This window comes from Nerophis ophidion, linkage group LG06 (genome assembly GCF_033978795.1).
Source record: "Nerophis ophidion isolate RoL-2023_Sa linkage group LG06, RoL_Noph_v1.0, whole genome shotgun sequence".
Lineage (NCBI taxonomy): Eukaryota > Metazoa > Chordata > Actinopteri > Syngnathiformes > Syngnathidae > Nerophis > Nerophis ophidion.
Window position 1 is genome coordinate 58,432,032 of NC_084616.1, and position 23,579 is coordinate 58,455,610.

The 23,579-nt window shown below is 39.6% G+C and overlaps 1 protein-coding gene across 4 annotated transcripts in view; it reads right to left on the minus strand.

The window, feature by feature from the left end:
• Positions 1–23,579, minus strand: part of LOC133555021 (sodium- and chloride-dependent creatine transporter 1-like) — a 72,907-nt gene that overhangs the window by 39,276 nt on the left and 10,052 nt on the right. The window contains exons 2-14 of one of the 4 annotated variants that reach the window (XR_009807259.1): positions 20,211–20,483; positions 19,701–19,832; positions 19,377–19,626; positions 19,113–19,245; positions 17,244–17,378; positions 17,044–17,147; positions 16,038–16,162; positions 15,842–15,954; positions 15,624–15,764; positions 4,932–5,034; positions 4,750–4,850; positions 4,184–4,354; positions 464–4,004 (exon numbers count right to left, since the gene is read on the minus strand). Coding sequence is in view for 3 of the 4 variants with exons in the window: in XM_061904429.1 (XP_061760413.1) it covers positions 3,876–4,004; positions 4,184–4,354; positions 4,750–4,850; positions 4,932–5,034; positions 15,624–15,764; positions 15,842–15,954; positions 16,038–16,162; positions 17,044–17,147; positions 17,244–17,378; positions 19,113–19,245; positions 19,377–19,626; positions 19,701–19,832; positions 20,211–20,483 (1,910 nt within the window). In the remaining variant the exon portion in view is untranslated. Of the gene's footprint in view, positions 1–16; positions 4,005–4,183; positions 4,355–4,749; positions 4,851–4,931; positions 5,035–15,623; positions 15,765–15,841; positions 15,955–16,037; positions 16,163–17,043; positions 17,148–17,243; positions 17,379–19,112; positions 19,246–19,376; positions 19,627–19,700; positions 19,833–20,210; positions 20,484–23,579 lie in introns of those variants that run through there. The other 3 variants (XM_061904429.1, XM_061904430.1, XM_061904431.1) reach the window with 3 other exon arrangements.

The following is a 23,579-nucleotide window of genomic DNA, read 5'->3' on the forward strand; positions in this document are numbered from 1 at the left end:
GTAAAATAGTATCAGCATATTTCATCAAATGGGTATGGGGCTGTGTGGATTTACAGTCATTGTTCAGAGGATGAACAGGAAAGGGGGGAGATCACAACCCACAGGGAGCCAGATGAGGTTTGTTATAAGTCAAGAGATGTTGACATATACTGTGACCTGTGGGCAAGAGGACAAGTGGGAGGAGAGGAATTGGTTGGCAAGGACCTCACATGAGGTTGGAGAATGTTGAATGCCGAGGAATAGTCTGCAAACATGTTTTGGCATCGACACCTCTAGTTGTGACAGGCAAACTGAAGTGAATCCATCATGTGTTTATTGATTTCATCACCAGGGAGCTTACAGCCACAAATCTGATGTTGTTCAATGTTTCATGCAGGAGAAATTTGGGCTTTTTTCAGAAAACCAATGATTGCAATCACTTCAGGATTTTTTGGGGTGAAATGGGTGACAGTATGCTCCTCACTCCTGTGCGGTAAGATGCTGGCCATGAAGCCCTCTGCAGGTCATTCTTTCACATGAGGTCCTGATGTTAGTAAATCTTTGCTGGTACCCTATGGATTCAGATTCACCTTTATTATCATTGTACTGGGGGTTACAACAAGATTGGGGGACGGGTGTTCCTCCAGAGCCACTATGCACAGCCCAGACAAAAACAGACATAAGCATTAAAATGGCACTAAAAACGGACAAATGCTATAAAAAATAATGCTCTGAACAAATGAATACTGAAAGCGCGATGAGTGTAAAAATTGAAGGGTGATGCAAAAAATATCAAATACCAAAGGTGCAATGGATGTACATAGAGTGTGTGCAATAAAAAGCAGTTTACGAGGTAGTTTATTGTTTCAGGGAGGTGATGGGGGATGTAGGTGTAAGGGGTGGAGTTGTGTCAGTGTATTCGGGGGTGTGTGTGCATATGTGCGCCAGTGGATGTTTGCAGTTCCAGGGGAAGCTGTTGTCAGCCTGCTGCAGCAAGATTTTATTGACCTGTAACATCTTGTCAAGAGCAACAGGACAAACAGGGAACGGGCATGGTGTGAGGAGTCTTCTGTGATGGCCCTTGTTCTCTGAGGCAGCGGGATGAGGTGTGTTTCAGGTTGAGTAGAGGGCAGTGTTTATGACCCCCTGCACAACCCTTCTGTCCTTAACTGTGGAGCCTGCATACCACTCCCAAACTGTAGGTTTGGACGCTCTCCAGAGTGGTAGAAGGCCAGCAGCAACTGTGTCGAAGTTATCATTCAGGGGGATGTGCAAGAAGCACAGCTGCTGTTGAGCTTTCTCTTACCAGGGCCATGACTTTAAGGTTCAAGAGAAATCAGAAGATTTGGGTGCCCAAGAACCTGAAGTTGGTGACGGTTTCCAGTTCTCCATTTATGAGGACTGGGGTATGTAAGATCCTGTCTGTCTATCCTGAAGTCCATATTGAGTTATTTATTTGGATGTGCATGGTGAGGTTGTAGTCCGAGCACGAGAGACAATTTCTCTACCTCAGCCTTGTACACTGTCTCATCCTCACCACGGATGAGCCCAACCACGGTGGCGTCTTCTGTATATTTAATAATGTGGTTGGTTGGGTGGGTCTGAGTTCAGTGACTCGTGTACAAGGCGCAGGTTTGGGGAGATCCAGTGCCGCGTGTGAAGGAGTGGTGGGGCAGAGTCTCACTGACTAGTTTTTAATCCGGCGTGGCTCAGTTGGCAGAGTGGCAACTTGAGGGTTACAGGTTCGATGCCGCTTCCACAAACTTGGTATTACCCACCTGCTCCCAGTGCCACCCACACTGGTTTAAATGTGACTTAGGTAATATGTTTCACTGTGTAAAAATTCACTAATTCACAAAGACGACCTGGAGCTGCAGGAGTTTGTGGTAAAGAATGTCCGGGATGATGGTGTTAAATGCTGAGCTCTAGGTGAGGTGGTCTCAAACTATAGGCAAGAAGGCCGTTCAGCTCCTCTGCCAGCCTGCCGGGGACGGGGAGAGTGGTTAGTCAAGGTCTGGATGCCCTTCCGCATCAGAGTCCTTGGCCTTTTGATGCCTCTCCTTAGGTCGGCTCTTGCAGTGCTTTAGAAAACCCCAGTCCTCCGTCGTAAAAGCTGAGTTCGAGGCTCTGATCAGAGTCTGGACTTCATTTGTCATCCAGGGCTTGTTTGGGAAGAACCGGATGTGTTTTCCCTGTGACATTTTCTGCACAGCTCTTGATGTAAAAGAGGAGACTGAATTTGACCAAATCCTGCTCTTCAATAATGCTCCACTCTGTGCAGGCAAAGCAGTCCTGCAACTGGAGGAGTGTTTTCAGGTCAGGCTTTAAAGATTTAAGGGGCTGTTAGTTTTGCCTCCTGAAAAGGGGTATAGCATGAGTGTATTGGTCTGAGTCTACGAGGTGGGAGAGTGGCTTGCTCTGTAGGGATGTCTGTTTGTGAAAACATGATTGTGTCTATTCTCCCCTAGTTGCACAATTAAACGTGCTGGTTGCACATTTGACATGCTGGTACTCTTCTTTCGACATGCTTTATTAAAATCCCCGGCGATGTGAACGCCGTCCGGATGAATGGTTAATTATGTCTTGCAGATGGCCAAGTGCTGAGTTAACGTTGGCATTAGGGGGAAGGTAAAACATGGATGTATTTTATTGGCATCAAAGCAGGCGGGGAAGCATGAAACGAGAAGGAACAACATTGAAGGCTACAGAAATGGACCCAAGAGAGCAGAGAGGCGGGGCCTGGCAGAGAACATTAATTATCACATACGTCAGACTGTGACATCACAAAGGGCCCTCCCAAATGCATGAACATTTCATTTTCGGCATTGTTTAACACAGTACCCGACATTGTAACATTTATAAGTGAAAAAAAATCTAGGTCCCCCCAACAATGGCCACAAAAAACTTCAGTTATAGTAAATAAGCTAGTGTTCTTTGAAAGAAAACTTGGATGTATTTTTTTGTGAATGTGTAGTTTGGTTCGGTTCAACATACATCATTTTTCTGCATTTTAAATTTAAAACTGGAAGTCACACGATGATTAAGAATTAGAATACAAGTTAAGTCCATTAAAGATATTTTTGTATTTCTCTGCCTGCACGTTTTTTCTATTCCTTTTACAACTCAGGGTGCTCTGATTTTGCTCTTATCAGACAGTTAACCATTTAAAGGGGCTCTGCACTTGCTCAGTTATTTTTTAAAGTTAAAACTATAACAACACCACCATTGGTTATCATGTTTCCATTAGTGGTTTAACAGCAGATTGTCCCGCCTCCAAAGACATGCACCTGGGGATAGGTTGATTGGCAACACTAAATTGGCCCTCGTGTGTGAATGAGAGTGTGAATGTTGTCTGTCTATCTGTGTTGGCCCTGTGATGGTGAGGTGGCGACTTTGAGGGTGTACACCGCCTTCCGCCCGAATGTAGCTGAGATAGGCACCAGCACCCCCCACGACCCCAAACGGAATAAGCGGTAGAAATGGATGGATGGATGTTTTACAATTGTCTATATTTTTCACAATTACTAATTTTAGGTAATTTTATTTTGTCGGCCGGAATGAAACGATTGGGGCATGCAGGCAGCGTGCATACATGCAAAAGCTGTCTAAGAGAAGCAACGAACAATTTGTAGTTGTGTAGTTGTTATGATACATTCAATAATAGCCAATGCTATCTATCCGAATCGCTATTAGCTGTCAACAGCAAAAGCTAATGCGCATGCATTTGTTAGGTACATTTGTCCTAGAAGCCATTCAAATACATCGGAAAGTTAGCGCTCTCTAAGCATCTGTGTCCATGTTGCAAACAGCCCCTATAAGTATTAGTAGAATTAGTGTGGGTGTTTGCTGATATCAAAAGGACAACAAGGGTTTTGTGCTTTATGGCGGTTTTGAGATCAGATGACACTTTCGGAGAGATGAGTATTCTTGGGTCTTGCAGGAGGCAGCAGTTTGGCCTCTTTCTCTGGGTTAAGATACTCCAGGTGGTGGCTGCCCCAAAGTGGGGTGTTGAGGTATGTCCACCGCTGCATATCCAAATGGATAGTGAGTGGTTCAGTAAACAGTAGTCTAATGAGTACTTATAATGAGACACAGGAAAAGAGAGCCATATGCAAGTAGATACATTCCTACAGACTTTTTAAATGTGTGAAGACAAATGCACAAACAATAAAACATGCCTGGACATGCAGACAACCATACTGACCTCACGCAGTGATCCTTTGCAGCGCAGCAACTTGAAGATAACAGTAAGCGGGATACAAAGCATAGAGGAAAGAGCCAATGCCCAGCCAATCATTTCACTCCATAATGGGTAGATGTACACATTGTTGTAGGTTAGGGGCTTGAAGTTCACCACATGGAAAAGGAACACTGCCTGGAGGCACACATAAGAGTAAATGTCCAATATATTAAACTTTAAAGTTAAAGTACCAATGATTGTCACACACACACACACACACTAGGTGTGGCGAAATTTGTCCTCTGCATTTGACCCATCCCCTTGTTCACCCCCTGGGAGGTGAGGGGAGCAGTGGACAGCAGCGGTGCCGTGCCCGGGAATCATTTGTGGTGATTTAACCCCCACTTCCAACCCTTGATGCTGAGTGCCAAGCAGGGAGGTAATGGGTCCCATTTTTATAGTCTTTGGTATGACTCGGCCGGGGTTTGAACTCCCAACCTACCGATCTCAGGGCGGACACTCTAACCACTAGGCCACTGAGTAGGCATACCGCTGAAGTGCAAACAATATGGAAACAAAATATAACTTACCACACAAACAAGAGGCGTGATGTAGGACCAGCACCACTTCATGTAAGGCAGAGGTTGATAACCAATCATACGAGCCACATCATCCATGAAACGGTCTGCGCCTGTCACGGTCACAGTAGAAAAGTTTGTCATATGACTTTCTGTGCAAGGAAAATATGCATTAAATGCAAAGCCTATCTCACCATAAACCCAAGCAATCACCACACACTCCCAGAAAGCCTGCCACAGCAGAGTGATACCACTGGCAGAATAGTAGTCAAACAACTGGAAGACATACACCCCTCCCTGGCAGGAAGAGTATGACATCAGCACTGACTATTTGAAGTTGAAACCTTTAATTTCAAGTCTTACAACAGCTTTCATAGCAGGTCAAACCATTAGCCTTACTTCACTCTGTGTTTTTCTATGCGCTTAAAGCTACGTTTGGTTCTTTTTCTTAGTCTCCCATCCAGCCCCCAGACATGCCCACCACTCATAAAGGAGACAAAGTACAGGAGTGGTGAATGGTTATAGGTAGCCTATGCCTCCACGTAGATGCTAGTTCATTGTTTTTTTATATTCCACAGTGAAGGTTCTACCTTCTTGAGTTCCTGCACAACTTGTCTGTTCTCACTATGGCCTGGTAGCTAATTAGAAGACTTCCTACCAGCATATCACGTGCATTTGCTGCTTTCTGGTATTTAGCCAACAGCAACTATGCAACACTGTGACACAGTTGTCCTAAACAGAACTCCACACCACACATACCATCAGGGTGGCTGTAATAAGTCAAACAAAGTTTAAACTACAGAGTTACACTCAGCCAGGAAGACTCTGTTGTAGCATGCATATAACACTCAAATCACCATAGTGAGAGAGACACACACACACACACAACCTTTTCAAATTTAAAGTGTTATCTACTTCCCATATTTCAATGACATTCACATGTGTTGGAGAAACTCCATGTTCCATGATTTTATTTTCAAATAGCTCATTAAATGGGCTGTTTGCAACTTTTATGCAGCATGTCTTGAGAACGCTAACTTTCCATTGCATTCTAAGTAGGGCTATTAAACAATTAAAAGGAATCTCGATTGCTAACTCAAAATTAAATCTCACGTAATTGTAGATATATACTTTTTCATCATCATTAGGTGTACCATAGAGAGATCATTTTCAAGGTTTTCAAGTTTTAAACACATTTTCCATGACTTGACAATTAGTTTCAATTAAAAAGGGGACGTTTGCAACTCGCTCAGTTGCATTTTTTGAATCACAAAATACAACAAGAACACCATTGGCTACTATGTGTTAGTATTAGTGGTTCAACAGAACACATTTGCGTTAAAACTGTCTATTTTTCACCATTAATAAGGCCATGTTTACACTAAGGCGTTTAACATCTTAAACCAATAATTGTTTAGCCTAAGCCCCGTTTCAGCCACACCAAACCAGCGTTTAAGGTCCCCCTCCTCGAACAAATGTTTACACGGGTAAGTCACCCATGTAATTCTTGAATCTCTGGCACTTAGCTTTGTATGGACTCATTGATCAATTACAAAGTGAGTTCGGAGAGGAAGTGATGCCAGGAAGACCACACCCACACAGGAAGTGAAGCCAGAAAGGCCACGCTCCACACAGGAAGACATCAGAAAGAAAGAAGAAAAAGAAAGTCTCTTAGAAAACCAAAATAAATTAGAAAAAATGTATCAATCAAAAGCAGAAGGAGCCTTTGTAAGATCTAGAAAACAATGGCTGGAGGAAGGTGAACAAAACTCTGCGTATTTCTTTCGTTTAGAAAAATCGCAGGCTCAAAATTACACCATTGATCAATTGAAAATAAATGATGTGGTTTGCAATGACGCAAAACAGATTGTAAATTTTTGTTCTCAATTTTACAAAACATTATACAATAGTCAATAATCTGAAAGTGATGCTGTTAAGTTTATGGGTACCTTAACTGAAACTAAATCAATCAGCACAGCTGACCAAGTATTCTGTGACCGTCCAATCTCTCTCAAGGAAGTAGTGGAATCAATTAATAGTTTAAAAAATAACAAATCTCCTGGAGTGGATGGTATTACATCTGAATTCTATAAAATATTTTCAGAAGAGCTAGCTCCTTTCTTACTAGAAGTATTTTGTGAAAGTATTGATACAGGTGCCCTTCCTCCAACTTTAACACAAGGCCTTATTACCCTTATACCCAAGCCAAACAAAGATTTACTAATCATTGATAATTGGCGTCCAATTAGCCTTCTAAACAATGACTATAAAATTGTAGCTATTATTTTTGCAAAACGTTTAAAATTGGTTCTGGATGACATAATTGATGAGACACAGTCAGGTTTTATGAGAGGAAGACACATATCTAATAATATCAGGCTTGTACTTGACATTCTGGATTACCCAGAGGTCATTAATGATGAAGGCTTCCTTCTTTTCCTGGACTTTTACAAAGCTTTTGACTCGATGGAACATTAATTTATATTCAGGACACTTGAGAAATTTGGCTATGGCAATTTTTTCTGCAAAACAATTAAGACTTTGTACTGCAAAGGTAATAGTTCTATAAAGCTCAAATCTGGTACATCGCCAAGATTCGAGTTAAAACGTGGGATACGGCAAGGTTGTCCTATTTCTCCATATTTATTTCTGTTAGCCACCCAACTGTTATCGGTTCATATAAAAACTAGTCATTTAAAGGGGATTTTTGTATTAGACAGAGAAATAATTATCAGCCAACTGACTGACGACACAACACTCTTTTTGAAAGACTCTTCTCAAATTCCCCTAGCCTTGGATGTGATTCATGTTTTTTCCTTGGCTTCTGGTCTCCGTGTAAATGTGAATAAATGTGAACTAATGGCTGTGAAGAGATGTGAAATTATGTCTGTATCTCAAATTCCAGTTAAGGATAGTATTAATTACCTAGGAATACATATCACTAAAAATCAAAACTCTAGATCGGTATTGAACTTCAATCCAATTGTAGAAAAAACTAAGAAAAGATTTAACCAATGGCTACAGAGAGATTTATCCTTAAAAGGCAGAACCTTACTTTCCAAAGCAGAAGGTATCTCCAGGCTTACGTATGCAGCTATTTCTTTAGATGTTAACCAAAAAATATGTAAAACTATTGACAACATACTGGTTGACTTTATTTGGAAAAACAAAATTCATTATATTAAGAAATCTGTTATAATGAACAATTACAATAAGGGTGGTCTAAACTTTCTTGATCTCACTACACTAAACACCTTTAAAATTAATTGGATACGACACGACTTGAAAGACCCTACCTCAATTTGGAACTTTATTTCTCATCATGTATTCTCTAACCTTGGAGGCCTAAAATTTTTGCTATTGTGTAATTATAACATTGATAGGATTCCTGTTGCGCTCTCAAACTTCCACAAACAAGCCCTTCTAGCATGGTCTCTTGTATACAAGCACAATTTTTCACCTACCAAATATCTCATCTGGAACAATAAAGACATGTTACAAAAGGAAATCTCTTTTCCTCAACAATTGGTTTAACAAAAACATTATTTTAGTGAGTCATCTTTTCAATAAGGTCAACTTTTTAATTACCAAGAATTTCTCAACCAATTTAAGATACCTGTGACTCCCAAACAATTTGCTATTGCATTTGATGCCATCCCAACAGGTGTTATTATGTTGTACAGGGCTTACACACCTCCTCTTTCTGCTGTAAAAATTGTGACTGATCCCCTTGACACACTCCTGTGGGGAAACTTTGCTTTGACCAAAAAAATAACAGAAAAATCCGCAGCTTATTCCAAAATGATTGTGTGTCTGTCTCCTATGTAATTTCCTTATGGAATAATGTTGTAAATGACATCTGTTGGATCAAAATGTGGTCCCTTCCTAACAGGTATTTACTTACCAACAAAGTCAAAGAGATATCATTTAAAATCATCCATCGCTATTACCCTGTAAAGACTGTGATGGTTAGATACAAGAAGGACATTGATGTTACCTGCACCTTTTGTAACATGCACCCAGAGACTGTCAACCACTTGTTTTGGACTTGTGAAAACACTCGATTACTATGGCAGGGCATCTGTCGCTTCATCCTGGACAATATTTATGACAAATTTGTGCTTTACTTTAAAGATGTGATTTTTGGTTTTACACTGTATGAACAAAAATTTGAAAAGGAATTCTACCTTTGCAACCTCATTATTTTATAGGCTAAGTTTTATATTCATAAATGTAAGTTTCTTAATACCCGTCCTATCTTTTGTGCCTTTAAAAAAGATCTGGAACTTTACATTAAAACGCTCTCTACCTCTAACAACAAAAAAGCTGTGAAAACAATGATGCTGTGTTCCAAATTTAAGTTGTTTGATGAATCTGAATAAGCCTACGGCTTTGCATTTTGTTTATTATATATATATATATATATTTGTATTCTATTTTTATTATTTTGAACTTACAACCCCCTGGCGCTGTTTTGTACTGTTTTCATAATGTTTTATAATGTTTTATATTGTTGTTTGACTTATTGTTTGTAATTGTTGAAATTTATAAATAAACCTTTAAAAAAAAAAAAAAAAAATGCACGCTAAAAAAAAAAAAAAAAAAAAAAAAAGACATCAGAAAGAATGCGCCACAGGCAGCTTTATAAGAAAGATGGAGGCGGATCAACAAGACATGCCCGTGCTTCTCCTTCTGCATGTGCAGGCGCTTTTGGAAATCACACATCAATACCTTAAGAGAAGGCAACAAGCGATCGTAGCTATTTCGGATACAACAGTTCTCAGACGGCAAGAGACCTTTAAAATGTCCCGGTCGGCAGTGAGTCTATTTACCGAAAAACTTTGTCCCTTCCTCCGTGGATGTGATACAGCCAGTGAGTGACTACAAATATTGCTTTATGGATTTGACAGTGAAAGTTAAAAAGTTAAAGTACTAATGATTGTCACACACACACTAGGTGTGGTGAAATTATTCTCTGCATTTGACCCATCACCCTTGATCACCCCCTGGGAGGTGAGGGGAGCAGTGGGCAGCAGCGGTGCCGCGCCTGGGAATCACTTTTGATGATTCAACCCCCAATTCCAACCCATGATGCTGAGTGCCAGCAGTGAGGCAATGGGTCCAATTTTTATAGTCTTAGGTATGACTCGGCCGGGGTTTGAACCGATCTCAGGGCGGACACTCTAACCCAGGGGTCACCAACCTTTTTAAAGCCAAGAGCTACTTCTTGGGTACTGATTAATGCAAAGGGCTACCAGTTTGATACACTTAAAAAATTGCTAGAAATAGCCAATTTGCTCAATTTACCTTTAATATATATATATATATATATATATATATATATATATATATATATATATATATAAAAAATGGGTATAATATATATATATATATATATATATATATATATATATATATATATATATATAAAAAAAATGGGTATTTCTGTTTGTCATTCCGTCGTACATTTTTTTTCCTTTTACGGAAGGTTTCTTGTAGAGAATAAATGCTAAAAAAAAAACTTAATTGAACGGTTTAAAAGAGAAAACTGGAAAAAAATGAAAATTAAATTTTGAAACATAGTTTATCTTGAATTTTGACTAAAAATTCAGAATTCAACAGAAAAAAAGAGAAAAACTAGCTAATTCGAATCGTTTTGAAAAAAATTTAAAAAATAATTTATGGATCATCATTAGTAATTTTTCCTGATTAAGATTAATTTTAGAATTTTAATAACATGTTTTAATTAGGTTAAAATCCAATCTGCATTTTGTTAGAATATGTGTGTGAATGTTGTCTATCTGTGTTGGCCCTGCGATGAGGTGGCGACTTGTCCAGGGTGTACACCGCCTTCCGCCTGATTGTAGGTGAGATAGGCGCCAGCGCCCCCCGTGACCCCAAAAGGGAATAAGCGGTAGAAAAATGGATGGATGAATGGATGTAACAAATTGGACCAAGCTATATTTCTAACAAAGACAAATTATTATTTCTTCCAGATTTTCTAGAACAAAACTTTTAAAAGAAATTTAAAAGACTTTGAAATAAGATTTAAATTTGATTCTAAAGATTTTCTAGATTCGCTAGAATATTTTTTTGAATTTTAATCATAACAAGTTTGAAGAAAGATTTCACAAATATTCTTTCTTGAAAAAACAGAAGCTAAAATGAAGAATTAAATTAAAATGTATTTATTATTCTTTACAATAAAAAAAATACATCGTCAGGAAAGAAGAGGAAGGAATTTAAAAGGTATATGTGTTTAAAAATCCTAAAATCATTTTTAAGGTTGTATTTTTTCTCTAAAATTGTCTTTCTGAAATGTATACGAAGCAAAGTAAAAATATAATTGCATTTATTTAAACAAGTGAAGACAGAGTCTTTAAAAAATTTTCTTGGATTTTCAAATTCTATTTGAGTTTTGTCTCTCTTAGAATTATTAATGTCGAGCAAAGCGAGACCAGCTTGCTAGTAAATTAATAAAATTAAAAAAAAAGAGGCAGCTCACTGGTAAGTACTGCTATTTGAGCTATTTTTAGAACAGGCCAGCGGGCGGCTCATCTGGTCCTCACGGGCTACCTGGTGCCCGCGGGCACCGCGTTGGTGACCCCTGCTCTAACCACTAGGCCACTTTGTAGGTTACTAGGCCACTGAGTAATAGTACTGAAATGGCCAGGTAGCGTGCATGATTCTGCATCAATGCTAACTCCGCTATTATCGCACAGCTGAGAGATGGAACCAAACACTCCTGCCCCAAACAACTGCTGGAAAAAGATCCGGTCCCTCTTTTTTCCTTGGGGTGACCCAGTTTATCCTGACGCCATATCTCACAAAAGGATAACCCAACAGCGGATTAAGCCAACAACAATACTTTGGGTATTCTGTCTCAATTAACTATTGTAAGACGTTCTTTATCCCATTGTCTACTTTCTCATGTCAATTAAAGATTTGATTAATTTCTGATGGCTCAGGTGTGATTCACTACAATAGGGCCCCACAGCACACTGGATTCTAGTTAATTGAAATGCCACAACACTGGATATTGTTCAAACGAGATACATTTTAATTTAAAATCCTGCACACAAATGTGTAATGCACAGCAAACTGTTTACAATATAGCTATTTTAAATAACTTCACAGTGAAGTAGGCATCTTCTGGAGAACACATGCGTACTCGGTCGTGTTGCGCCGGAGGATGGAGGGGGCAGGGTCTTAGTCTTAAACGGTGGCATTGTTGTGTGTGGACATGGATAAGGTTAGGTGTGATTTACCCTAGTGTAAACGGGGCCTAAGTTCACGGAGTGAAAGGATTGGTGTTTACAGCGGTCACTCACCCGGTCTCGTCAATATGTACGCGCAGGGAGCACGTGCACACCTCCAAAGGGAGTCCAAAAATTTGCAGATCATGACCTTAGCGTGGTGAAAACTTCACTTCCAACTTTTATTGGGAAAATATATCTACATAGATTTAATGCAACAGGAAAGCAATGACGCTATTTGTAAAATGTTGTGTTGATTCAACTAAGCACCCTAAAGTTACTGTCTGTGTTTTGTAGCACATTGGGCTGTATGAGAAATTTCAAGTCAATCAATGATGGGGTTAATAAAAGAGGTAACACAAACATAATAGCACAGGCAACAGGAATGGGGAGGATTTTTTTTCCCCCCATGTTTCAGTGAGGGAGTAAAAGTGGTAATTTACACAAATACAACGAAAAAAAACAAAAAAAAAACAAGCTCTGACACCAGAGTGACTGTGCTGTTGCAGTGCTGTTTTCTTCGCATCAACACGATCAATGCTCGCTATCCAAATTGCTATTTAAAACACCTAAAGCTAATGCGCGTGAATGTGTTATGTCAGTGCTGTGCGACAAATTTTCCCGCAAATGCGACTAAAAATAGACCTTGTGACAAAAGACCTTTATGATCTAAAGCAGTGGTCTTCCTTAGAGAGAGTGAGAGGCTGTCATTCGGGAGCTCAGAGTAAAGCCGCTCCTCCACATTGAGAAGAGCCAGATGAGGTGGTTCGGGCGTCTGGTCAGAATTCCCCCCAAGCGTCTCCCTGGGGAGGAGTTTGGGGTCCTTCCGACCGGGAGCAGACCGCAGGGAAGGCCCAGGACACGGTGGAGAGACTATGTCTCCCAGCGTGCCTCTTACCCCGGGAAGATATGAACGAGATAGTTGGAAAGAGGGAAGTCGGGGGTTTTCTGCTTAGGCTGCTGCCCGGCAACCTGACATCGGATAAGCAGAATAAGATGGATTGATGGATGGATGGATGGACATCTGCGAAAATGGATTTCAACTATTTTATCGAATTTGATAAAACTAGAAAATATAGTTCGCATGACCGCAAATTCTAAGTTGCTTCTCCAGGACTGTTTTTCCATGTGCGTGTGGCATGGAAGGACAGTGACAAGCTTGAAGACCAAATTCCTTTGTCTGATGAGCAATACTTATTTCATATAATTAGTTGTGAAAAATATAGACACTTGAGAAACTTTACATGCTCTGTTAAAGCACTAACGGTTACATAGATATCCGGTGGAGTTATTTTCTGGTTTGAAAAATGTAACACTGAGGAAGTTGCAAACGGCCCCTTTAAATTAATCATATTAGCCTGCCTTCACTCACAATTTACACACTTGTGTCTCCTTTATGCGGGATTGGCGTGTCCAGACGCTGGATAGGAGAATACAAAGAGAAACTTCAAGTGCGTAGAAACACTTAAGCGCCAACAGCAGAATAGAGCTCTGAAGAGCAACTACATGAGGCCCAAAATACCTGAAGGCTGAACACTGTAGCATAATTAAAAAACTTTGCACTGTAAGCAATTCAGATTTTCAACTGTGGTTACTCATGCATGCAGTCTTGTAAATCACAAGTGCCTTCATTACAATTGACTTTTGTGATTCTCAGCCAGACTTTATCAAATGAAGTAATGTAAACAGTGGTATCGTACAGTTGTGATCAAAAATATTCAACCCCCACACAATTTTGGTGTTTTAGCAAGTTGGACATTTATTCCGTATTTTGTTTATAGTCAAATCAAATAAAATGTGTCAAATAGACAAATGCAACTTAAATTGTAACACTGTATTTTACAAAATACCAAAAAAGGACGTTTTCTTAATATCTCATCGACAAAATTATTCAACCCCCTAGTTACATGCATCTTTAGTACTTAGTAGAACACCCTTTGGCAGTAATTACATCCTTCAAACGTGATACATAACCAGAAAAAAGTTTCTTGCGACGATCTACAGGTATTTTAGCCCAATCGTCTTGGGCAAAGGCCTCCAGTTCATTCATATTCTTGGGCTTGCGTGCTGCAACTGCCTTCTTCAAGTCCCACCACAGGTTTTAAGTCCCACCACAGGTTTTCTATAGGATTTAGGTCTGGCGACTGTGAAGGCCACTCCAGAGTCTTCCAGCCCTTCTTCTGCAACCACTCTGATGTTAATTTGGAGGTATGCTTGGGATCGTTGTCCTGTTGGAAGGTCCAACGTCTCCCAAGCCTCAGCTTCGTCACTGACTTCATGAAATTTGCAGCTAATATATCCTGGTAGGAAATAGAATTCATAATGCCTTGAACGCGCTGGAGATTCCTGTTACCTGAGGCAGAGAAACAGCCCCAGAGCATGATTGACCCCCCCACCATGCTTAACAGTAGGAAAGGTGTTCTTCTCTTTGTAAGCTTCATTTTTTTCTCCTCCAGAATTCGTTGATTCATAGGCCCAAAGAGTTCCACTTTTTTCTCATCACTCTATAGAATAGTTTCGCAAAACTTTTGGGGTTTGTCCAGATGATTTTTGGCATACTGGAGTCTATTTTTCTTGTGCCTGGTAGTCAGAAGTGGGGTGCGCCTCGGAGTTCTGGCATGGAGGCCTTCATCTCGTAGTGCGCGCCTTATTGTCTGGGACGAAACCTGCGTTCCCCCTCTGCAATGTCCTGTCGTAGTTCCTCAGCTGTTACCCGGGGGTTTTTCACCACTGTACGCTTCAAATACCGGACAGCAGTTGCACACATCATCCTCTATCTACCATGCCCAGGTAGTGTTTCCACTGTGCCTTTAGCTTTAAACTTGCGAATTATGCTCCCAGCTGTGTCTCTTGGAATGTGTAATGTCTTTGCTATTTTCTAACATCCATATCCTTTCTTATGAAGAGAAAGTACTTCCTCTTTTGACTTCTTTGACCACTCCCTGGACTTCACCATATTGCAAATACACCATTGACCATCTACAAGAAGCTGAGCGTCACAGTCTTTTTCAATCAGTTTAATTGTTGCTCGTTATGGTTCTAATCGCAGCTACAGGTGTTTTCAATACCTGATTGAAAAGACCTTATTCAAATTCTGTTTTTAAGAGTTATGATCTTCAAGGGGTTGAATAAGTTTGTCAATATAATGTTGTGATTCAAGTTGCATGTCTATTTAATGCATCTTTATTTGATATGACTATAAACAAAATACGGAATAAATGTCCTACTTGCTAAAACACCAAAATTGTGTGGGGGTTGATTAATTTTGATCACAACTGTAACTACTGCAGTAAAAGGAGTCGTAATTAAGAAAAACAGATTTCCAGAGTTGCAACGGGATCTTAAGAGTAGTCTTGCTTTTCCCACTACTATCTATAAGAGGCTCTGTCTGTCATTCATCTGAGATCCTCAAGGTTAGGTGTTTAGAGAGATTATAAAACCCTTAATTACTGTTTAGTGACACTGAAGAGTCAAATATGGTTTTGTATAATGAAACAGGTGGGAGCTATAGTACTTGTCCAATGGCGACACAGATCGCCCGTTCAACACCACTACTGTCAGCTTCCAAATAGTTGTACAACCTCCCATCATGTATATACAGGTCAAAATAATATTAAGGGAAAGTTCTACCTCTGTGACCATGGACAAGTCAATGATAAAACAGATAATACAGCAGATGCCTGCTACTGCCTCTCGTCGCAAGTAGCCCTGAGCAAACTTTGGAGGAAGCATGTCCATGATTCCGGTTACCAAACCCTCTACTCCAACAAACTGAAATAATTGGAGAAGGGAAAAGTAGGCAACAAACAGAAAAGATGGAACTAAAGTGTTAGGCCAACTCATCTTACCTGACTGTCCAGGCCCATTATCAGTAACATAAAAAAGAAGAGTGCGGCCCAGAGTGGTGCTAGGGGCATTAAAGTCACAGCCTTGGGGTATGCAATAAAGGCCAGGCCTGGACCTACACAATCACATTAGTCATGTGTATACAACATCTACAGAATACGCAGTACTAGCTCTAATTTGGAAAAGCTGTACACTTACCCCTCTCAGCTACCTTACTGATGTCCACACCTTGCTCTGCCGCCATGAAGCCCAACACAGAAAACACGACAAAGCCTGCAAAGAAGCTGGTTCCACTATTAACGGCAGCCAGTAAAAATGCATCTCTAAGGAGACACAGAAAAGGATGGATTACAACTGAGGAACATATGCTTCATTTTATATTTTAGCCGCTGGTAGTGTAATGCTGCAAATCAAATTTAGGTCTGGCTCAATGTCTGAGGGCAGAAGGTGTACACACTTTAAGTTGCTGCTTAATCAAAAATATCTCAAATTACTACTAACAAACTCGAATCTCCTTTAACTGCTTTGCTATTGTGCAACCTAGTACAAAATTAATTTGCAAATAATTTTCTATTGTTGCCAAAAGGTAAACAATGTCAAATAATGTGACGAAAGATGATAAATAGTAATTATTAAAGTAATTGATAAGATGCTGCAGATGGAAATCCTAATGCTCATATATATTACATAATAAAATGGAGGTTGAGGTAAGAAATCCCTTTCTATGAAGACCATTAAAATTAAAATGTTTTCAAACCCTTTGCTCTCCAGAAAGTTCGATCATGACATTAGCGTGGTGAAAACCTCACTTCCAACTTTTTTGGGGAAAATATATCAAGATAGATTTAATGCAACAGGAAAGCAATGACGCTATTTGTAAAATATTGTGTTGATTCAACTAAGCACCCTAAAGTTAGTCAGTGTTTTGTAGCACATTAGGCTGTATGAGATATTTCAAGTCAATCAATGATGGGGTTAACTTTAGGGTTTAATAAAAGTGGTAACACAAACATAATAGCACAGCGACAAGGAATGGGGAGGATGTTTTCCCATTTTTTTGTGTGAGGGAGTAAAAGTGGTAATTTACACAAATACAACGAAAATTTAAAAAAAAAAAAAAAAAAAAAGCTATGACACCAGAGTGACTGTGCTGTTGCAGTGCTGTTGCAGTGCTGTTTTCTTCTCAAACATAGTATTGACTCACTGGTAACAGTTGTAATGGAAGCGGTTGTAGCTGCCCAGTGCAGTCAGAGCACCGAGTCCGATGGCATAGGAGAAAAAAATCTGTGTACCAGCATCAATCCATACCTACAGCAGAGTAACATTGTATTGAGTCACTGAATGGATGACAAACTCAGCCAAGCTTTTGTTTCGCTGCCTAACATTATTAAATATTACTCATACCTGTGCTTCTCCCAGTTTGGACCAATTTGGTTTCAGGTAGTATATAATTCCATTTGAAGCTCCAGGTAAGGTGACGGCATGGGCCAACAGAATAACCAGAACTACATAAGGGAACAGAGCTGTGAAGTATACAACCTAGAAGAAATACACAATAAGGACATTTGTTGAATTCATGGGTAATTAAGATGAAGTTCAAACTAATATTTGAAGGAATCTTAGAGGAGCAAATATTTATGAGCATTGTCAAAAAAGTTCCTGGACTGGTGTCACAAAAGTTTTCTTAAATTTGTATTTCAAATCAAGACTACAGGTTTTCTCATTGAAAGTAATTGCTCTTGAGTCTAACATCACTTTGCAGCGTTCTCTGTCATGCACTCTTATAAGGATTCTTCTAGGATCCTCCATAGCTGTCATCACTACTATCTTGATGTTGTCCCGGTCTTCAAAAGAGATACCCTTTGATCACACCTTTCGTTTGGGAAAGAGGAAAAATATCACATGTAGCCAATTTGGGTGAGTAGAAAGCTTGTGCCTCTTACGGTATTGTGAGCAGGCACGTTTGTTCTGCCACAACTTTCGCCTCTTCTCACGCACTGAAAAAGCAAATGCTACAGACTATATTTGAACATGTTCTTATTGAACGTCTGGCACTGCAGAAGGAACTCAGTGGACCATGCCCCTCACATTGACAGTGAACATTAACAGTCCTGGAACTTTTTTGAAACCCCTTGTATAATGTGCCTGATTGTTTTGATTCTCAAATCATCGTTCAGTTTTTAAGATAATTGTATCAAATGAGGAAAAAAAATTAATGCCTCCACTTTCACCAGGTGTATAGAATAGTATCCTATTATATACACTATATTTTATTGTATTATATATTATATATACACACTAGATTATACATTATTTTGGGTATGGGTGCAAACACTTGGATCATTCTCTAAACCAGTGGTTCTCAAACTTTTTTCAGTGATGTACCCCCTGTGAACATTTTTTTAATTTAAGTACCCCCTAATCAGAGCAAAACATTTTTGGTTGAAAAAGAGATAAAGTAAAATACAGAACTATGTCATCAGTTTCTGATTTATTAAATTGTATAACAGTGCAAAATATTGCTCATTTGTAGTGGTCTTCTTTGAACTATTTGGGAAAAAAAGATGTAAAAATAACTAAAAACTTGTTGAAAAATAAACAAGTGATTCAATTATAAAGAAAGATTTCTACACATAAAAGTAATCATCAACTTAAAAGTGCCCTCTTTGGGGATTGTATTGCTCATTTGTAGTGGTCTTCTTTGAACTATTTGGGAAAAAAAGATGTAAAAATAACTAAAAACTTGTTGAAAAATAAACAAGTGATTCAATTATAAAGAAAGATTTCTACACATAAAAGTAATCATCAACTTAAAAGTGCCCTCTTTGGGGATTGTAATAGAGATACATCTGTATTCATGAACTTAATTCTAAACATTTCTTCACAAAAAAATACATCTTTAACGTCAATATTTATGGAACATGCCCACAAAAAAATCTAGCTGTCAACACTGAATATTGCATTGTTGCATTTCTTTTCAGTTTATGAACTTACATTCATATTTCGTTGAGGTATTATTCAATAAATATATTTATCTAGGATTTTTGAATTGCTGCTAATTTTAGAATATTTTTAAATAATCTTACGTACCCCTTGGCATACCTTCAAATACCCCCAGGGGTACGCATACCCCCATTTGAGAACCACTGCTCTAAACAATGGGGTTGGAGATACTAATGGCTCTTTATTCTAAAGTTAGCCATTTACTGTGAACTGCAAGTAAAATGTTTCGCATAATAAAAAACTATAACAAACTATTAAGATGTGACCTACCTTTCCTGTGGATTTAACTCCTTTCCACATGCAGAAATAAACAATGATCCAAGTGGCAAAAAGACATGGCACAACCTCAAAGTTGATGCTACCGGGCTGATGAATCCCACTGGAAAGATGGAGAACTTTGCGCCTATGAGGGAAAAACAAAAGCCCATTTAAAATGGTTTGCCGTTTTACACAAGTGAGTTGACATCGTTAAATAGGACTTTTGGAAAAAAATGATTCAACCTCTAACACAATTTAAAGTAAGAGATGGCATACTCCCAAAACTCCAGGACTGGGGAGCGCATGCCATCAATCTCTATACAGCTGTGATTCATGTCTTGAGAAATGTTTTGGCAGGTGCGATGGAAGTCCTCTGTGCATTTGGGAGTGTTCCAGGGGTGTCCGCAGGTGGCCCATGGCAGTGGATTGGTAAAAGAATGGCAGAGAAAGTAGAGCCCCCACACAAGAATCATGATGTAGTAGGTGTTGCAGAAAAACACAATCACCATTGATGCCAGGCCAAGACCTAGTATAGCAAACAAGACAACATGATCAGTGACCTGTTATGCCTTACTCCTACAGCCTTATATTAAGAAGTACCTTTGAAAAGAGGGACAATGTTCCAGGCAGAGACCCCTCCCTGCTTCATGAACTGTCCCAGAGCGATTTCCAAGAAAAATACTGGGATGCCCCCAAAGAAAACTATCAGCAGGTAGGGGATAAGAAACACGCCTGCAATGGCACAACAACTTGTCATGCGGTGCAAACATCCAATATACAGTGAAAGGCAGGTGGGGTTAGATTACAACTTATTATTTGAGCAGTTTGCTGGTTCACAATTGGAAAGTTACGAGTTAAAACCACCATCATGTCTAACATGCAATACCTATAATCATTTATCAAAGTATGATTGTGTTATGTTCCTAATGCTAGAACAGAGGGGTTTACATGATGACACTTAATGTAAAAAAATAAAATACTGGTTAGTGTGGCTCAGTCAACAATTGCTAATTACTCGGTCAACAACAATAGTAAAATTATAAAACTTACTGTTATCAAATTCAGTTTTGTCAGTAAGATTTTACAGCACATATGGCCAGAAGAGCTTACCTCCTCCGTTCTTGTAGCAAAGGTAAGGGAAGCGCCACACATTGCCCAGACCTACAGCAAATCCTACGCACGACATGATAAAGTCCATTTGTCTGGTCCAGGTTACTCTCTCCACCACTGGTACTGCAACAGCCTTATTGCTTCCATCTTGGCTCACGCTTCTACCCTCACCATGCCCTGGACTCGCACCAGGCACAGGCTGAGAGAGAGCTGATTCTTCCCCCTCTGTTTCAGACAAGTCCCCTGCTTGCATCTGTGTGAGGCCGAGTTCACCTGGACAATATAAGTAGACAAAACACTTGTATTTTTCAGTGTGATGTATGCTCAATATTGTATTGTGCCTATGTCCCTACATTGCTAGAATCTATCCTGTATACATTTGTTGTTTTAGTCCAGTCTCTCTCAAAATCCCTAATTGAAAGTGCTGGCTGACAGACTTATGCACAGTACTATCAGCTCAAGGTGTATAAACAGTCCTTAATTTTGAAGGGGCATAATATTTTATTTTATTGCTTGTTGGCACCAGTTTTCGTATGTTTGAGATCCCCATTGGTGCATTAAATATGAATTGAAACCATGGAGGTGTTGAGATTTTTATAAAACAATTTTGCTTGTTCCAAACAATTGAGTTTTGCCCTGATCTGAGACATATGCCAACATGTTACATCAGCAGGTATCTCCATTTAGATTAAAGTTTTTTTCTGGCTGATGTTTTTTTTGTAGAAGCGTGTTTGTAGCCCAAACAAAAATATGTCCACAGTGAGAGCCATAACCAAAGATGCACTGTTATTGGTTGTAATGACCAGCACAGGTCACTCTGCCAAACTACTGCCTAATAGGAAGAAGTGCCTGCTTAACTTTTGCGTTTCGTGACAATGTGCTTTCACAGATGTGCGGCCCAGCCAGACGTGCAGCCGCACAAGAAGTACTGGAAACCTTTTTATGCAGTACATTTGGTTAGGACTTATTTCAATAAATTATACTTTTTGTGAATTCCATGTGGTTTCATATCATTTGACAGTTGTAAAGTCTAAATAGATATTAGATGTAATTATTGAATACAATTAAAATCAAGAGTAAGACTACTAGGGCTTCACGGTGGAAGAGGGGTTAGTGCGTCTGCCTCACAATACGAAGGTCTTAAGTAGTCAGGGTTCAATCCCGGGCTCGGGATCTTTCTCTGTGGAGTTTGAATGTCTTCCCCGTGAATGCTTGGGTTCCCTCTGGGTACTCCGGCTTCTTCCCACCTCCAAACACATGCACCCTTGGATAGGTTGATTGGCAACACTAAACAATTGGCCGTAGCGTGTGAATGTGAGTATGAATGTTGTCTGTGTGGACCCTGCGATGAGGTGACGACTTGTCCAGAGTGTACACCGCCTTTCGCCCAATTGTAGCTAAGATAGGCACCAGCACCCCCCGCGTTCCCAAAGGGAATAAGCCGTAGAAAATGGATCGATGGATGGATGGATATTTGTTTGGGCCCGGGCCCCTCTGTATTGAAAGTGTTGGGTCCGAAGTCAAAAGCTTAACCACTGCTCTAAAACCAACATAATTTTAATATGAAAACATAGATGGCTACTTAACTCTTAATGTACTCAATGGTACTTTAAAATCCGCGATGCACCGACACTGTTGTGAGTGAACGGCAAAAAGGCTAGAGAACACTGAATACAGACGGACATACACCAAACTACATTTATTCGCGAAGACAGTTCCTACAATGAAGCAGTAAGGCCAATAAGAAAAGATATATAACTATTTGTAACAATATGTAGCATCTTCCTTACCATTGATATTAGCAAGAGTTAGCGTTTAGTATACAAACCCTGTTTCCATATGAGTTGGGAAATTGCGTTAGATGTAAATATAAACGGAATACAATGATTTGCAAATCCTTTTCAACCCATATTCAGATGAATATGTTACAAAGACAAGATATTTGATGTTCAAATTGATACTTTTTTTTTTTTGCAAATAATAATAACTTATAATTTAACTGCTGCAACATGTGCCAAAGTAGTTGTGAAAGGGTATGTTCACCACTGTGTTACATCACCTTTTCTTTTAACACCACTCACAAAACATTTGGGAACTGAGGAAACTAATTGTTGAAGCTTTGAAAGTGGAATTCTTTCCCATTCTTGTTTTATGTAGAGCTTCAGTCGTTCAATAGTCCGGGGTCTCCGCTCTTGTATTTTACGCTTCATACTGCTCCACACATTTTCAATGGGAGACAGGTCTGGACTGCAGGCAGGCCAGGTAAGTACCCGCACTTTTTACGAAGCCACGCTGTTGTAACACATGCTGACGGCGCTTTGATAGCAGCATATGTTGTTCCAAAACCTGTATGTACCTATCAGCATTAATGGTGCTTTCCCAGATGTGTAAGTTACCCATGCCTTGGGCACTAATTCACCCCCATACCATCACAGATACTCGCTTTTGAACTTTGCGACGACAGTCCGGATGGTTCGCTTCCCCTTTGGTCCCGATGACACAACGTCGAATATTTCCTAAAACAATTTCCCAACTCAAATGGAAATGGGGTTTGTACATTCTTAGCATTTTATATTTCATTTTAACAGTTTTTTGTCTGCATTTAACTCAATTGACAAATGAAGATGATAGGCTTGCGATCTAGCATTGTAGCCTAACCTGACAGCACGGAAATGAGATAAACCGCCTACATCTAATATTCTTGTAAGGATGTATAAAGTCGTTTCAAGTCAGGAGACAGACATTTTAACACATAGCCTGTATTTCAATCAATCAATCAATGTTTACTTATATAGCCCTAAATCACTTGTGTCTCAAAGGGCTGCACAAACCACAACACAAACCACAATGACATCCTCGGTAGAGCCCACATAAGGGCAAGGAAAACTCACACCCAGTGGGACGTCGGTGACAATGATGACTATGAGAACCTTGGAGAGGACGAAAGCAATGGATGTCGAGCGGGTCTAACATGATACTGTGAAAGTTCAATCCATAATGGATCCAACACAGTCGCGACAGTCCAGTCCAAAGCGGATCCAAAAAAAATCCAGGAATTCACATTGTAGGAATTTAAAAAAAAAAGTATTTGTAAATTATGGGGGAAAATAAGTATTTGGTCAACCATTCAAAGTTCTCCCTGATATGTACAGCTTTATGGCCCTGAAAGACAATGCTAATCAACTAACCCTTGAGATGTTTTCATCTCCTCTGTTCTGAAGTACATTCTTCACTTTCCTCTTACTGGTCAGACTAGCTTGTTTGTGTACCAGTTGGATGCGAAAAATCCTTCGCTGTAACTACTAACATGGCTGGCGAGGCAAAGAGAAAAAGTCGCAGTCAGCTTAACCGTATAAAAACCTCTTTTAA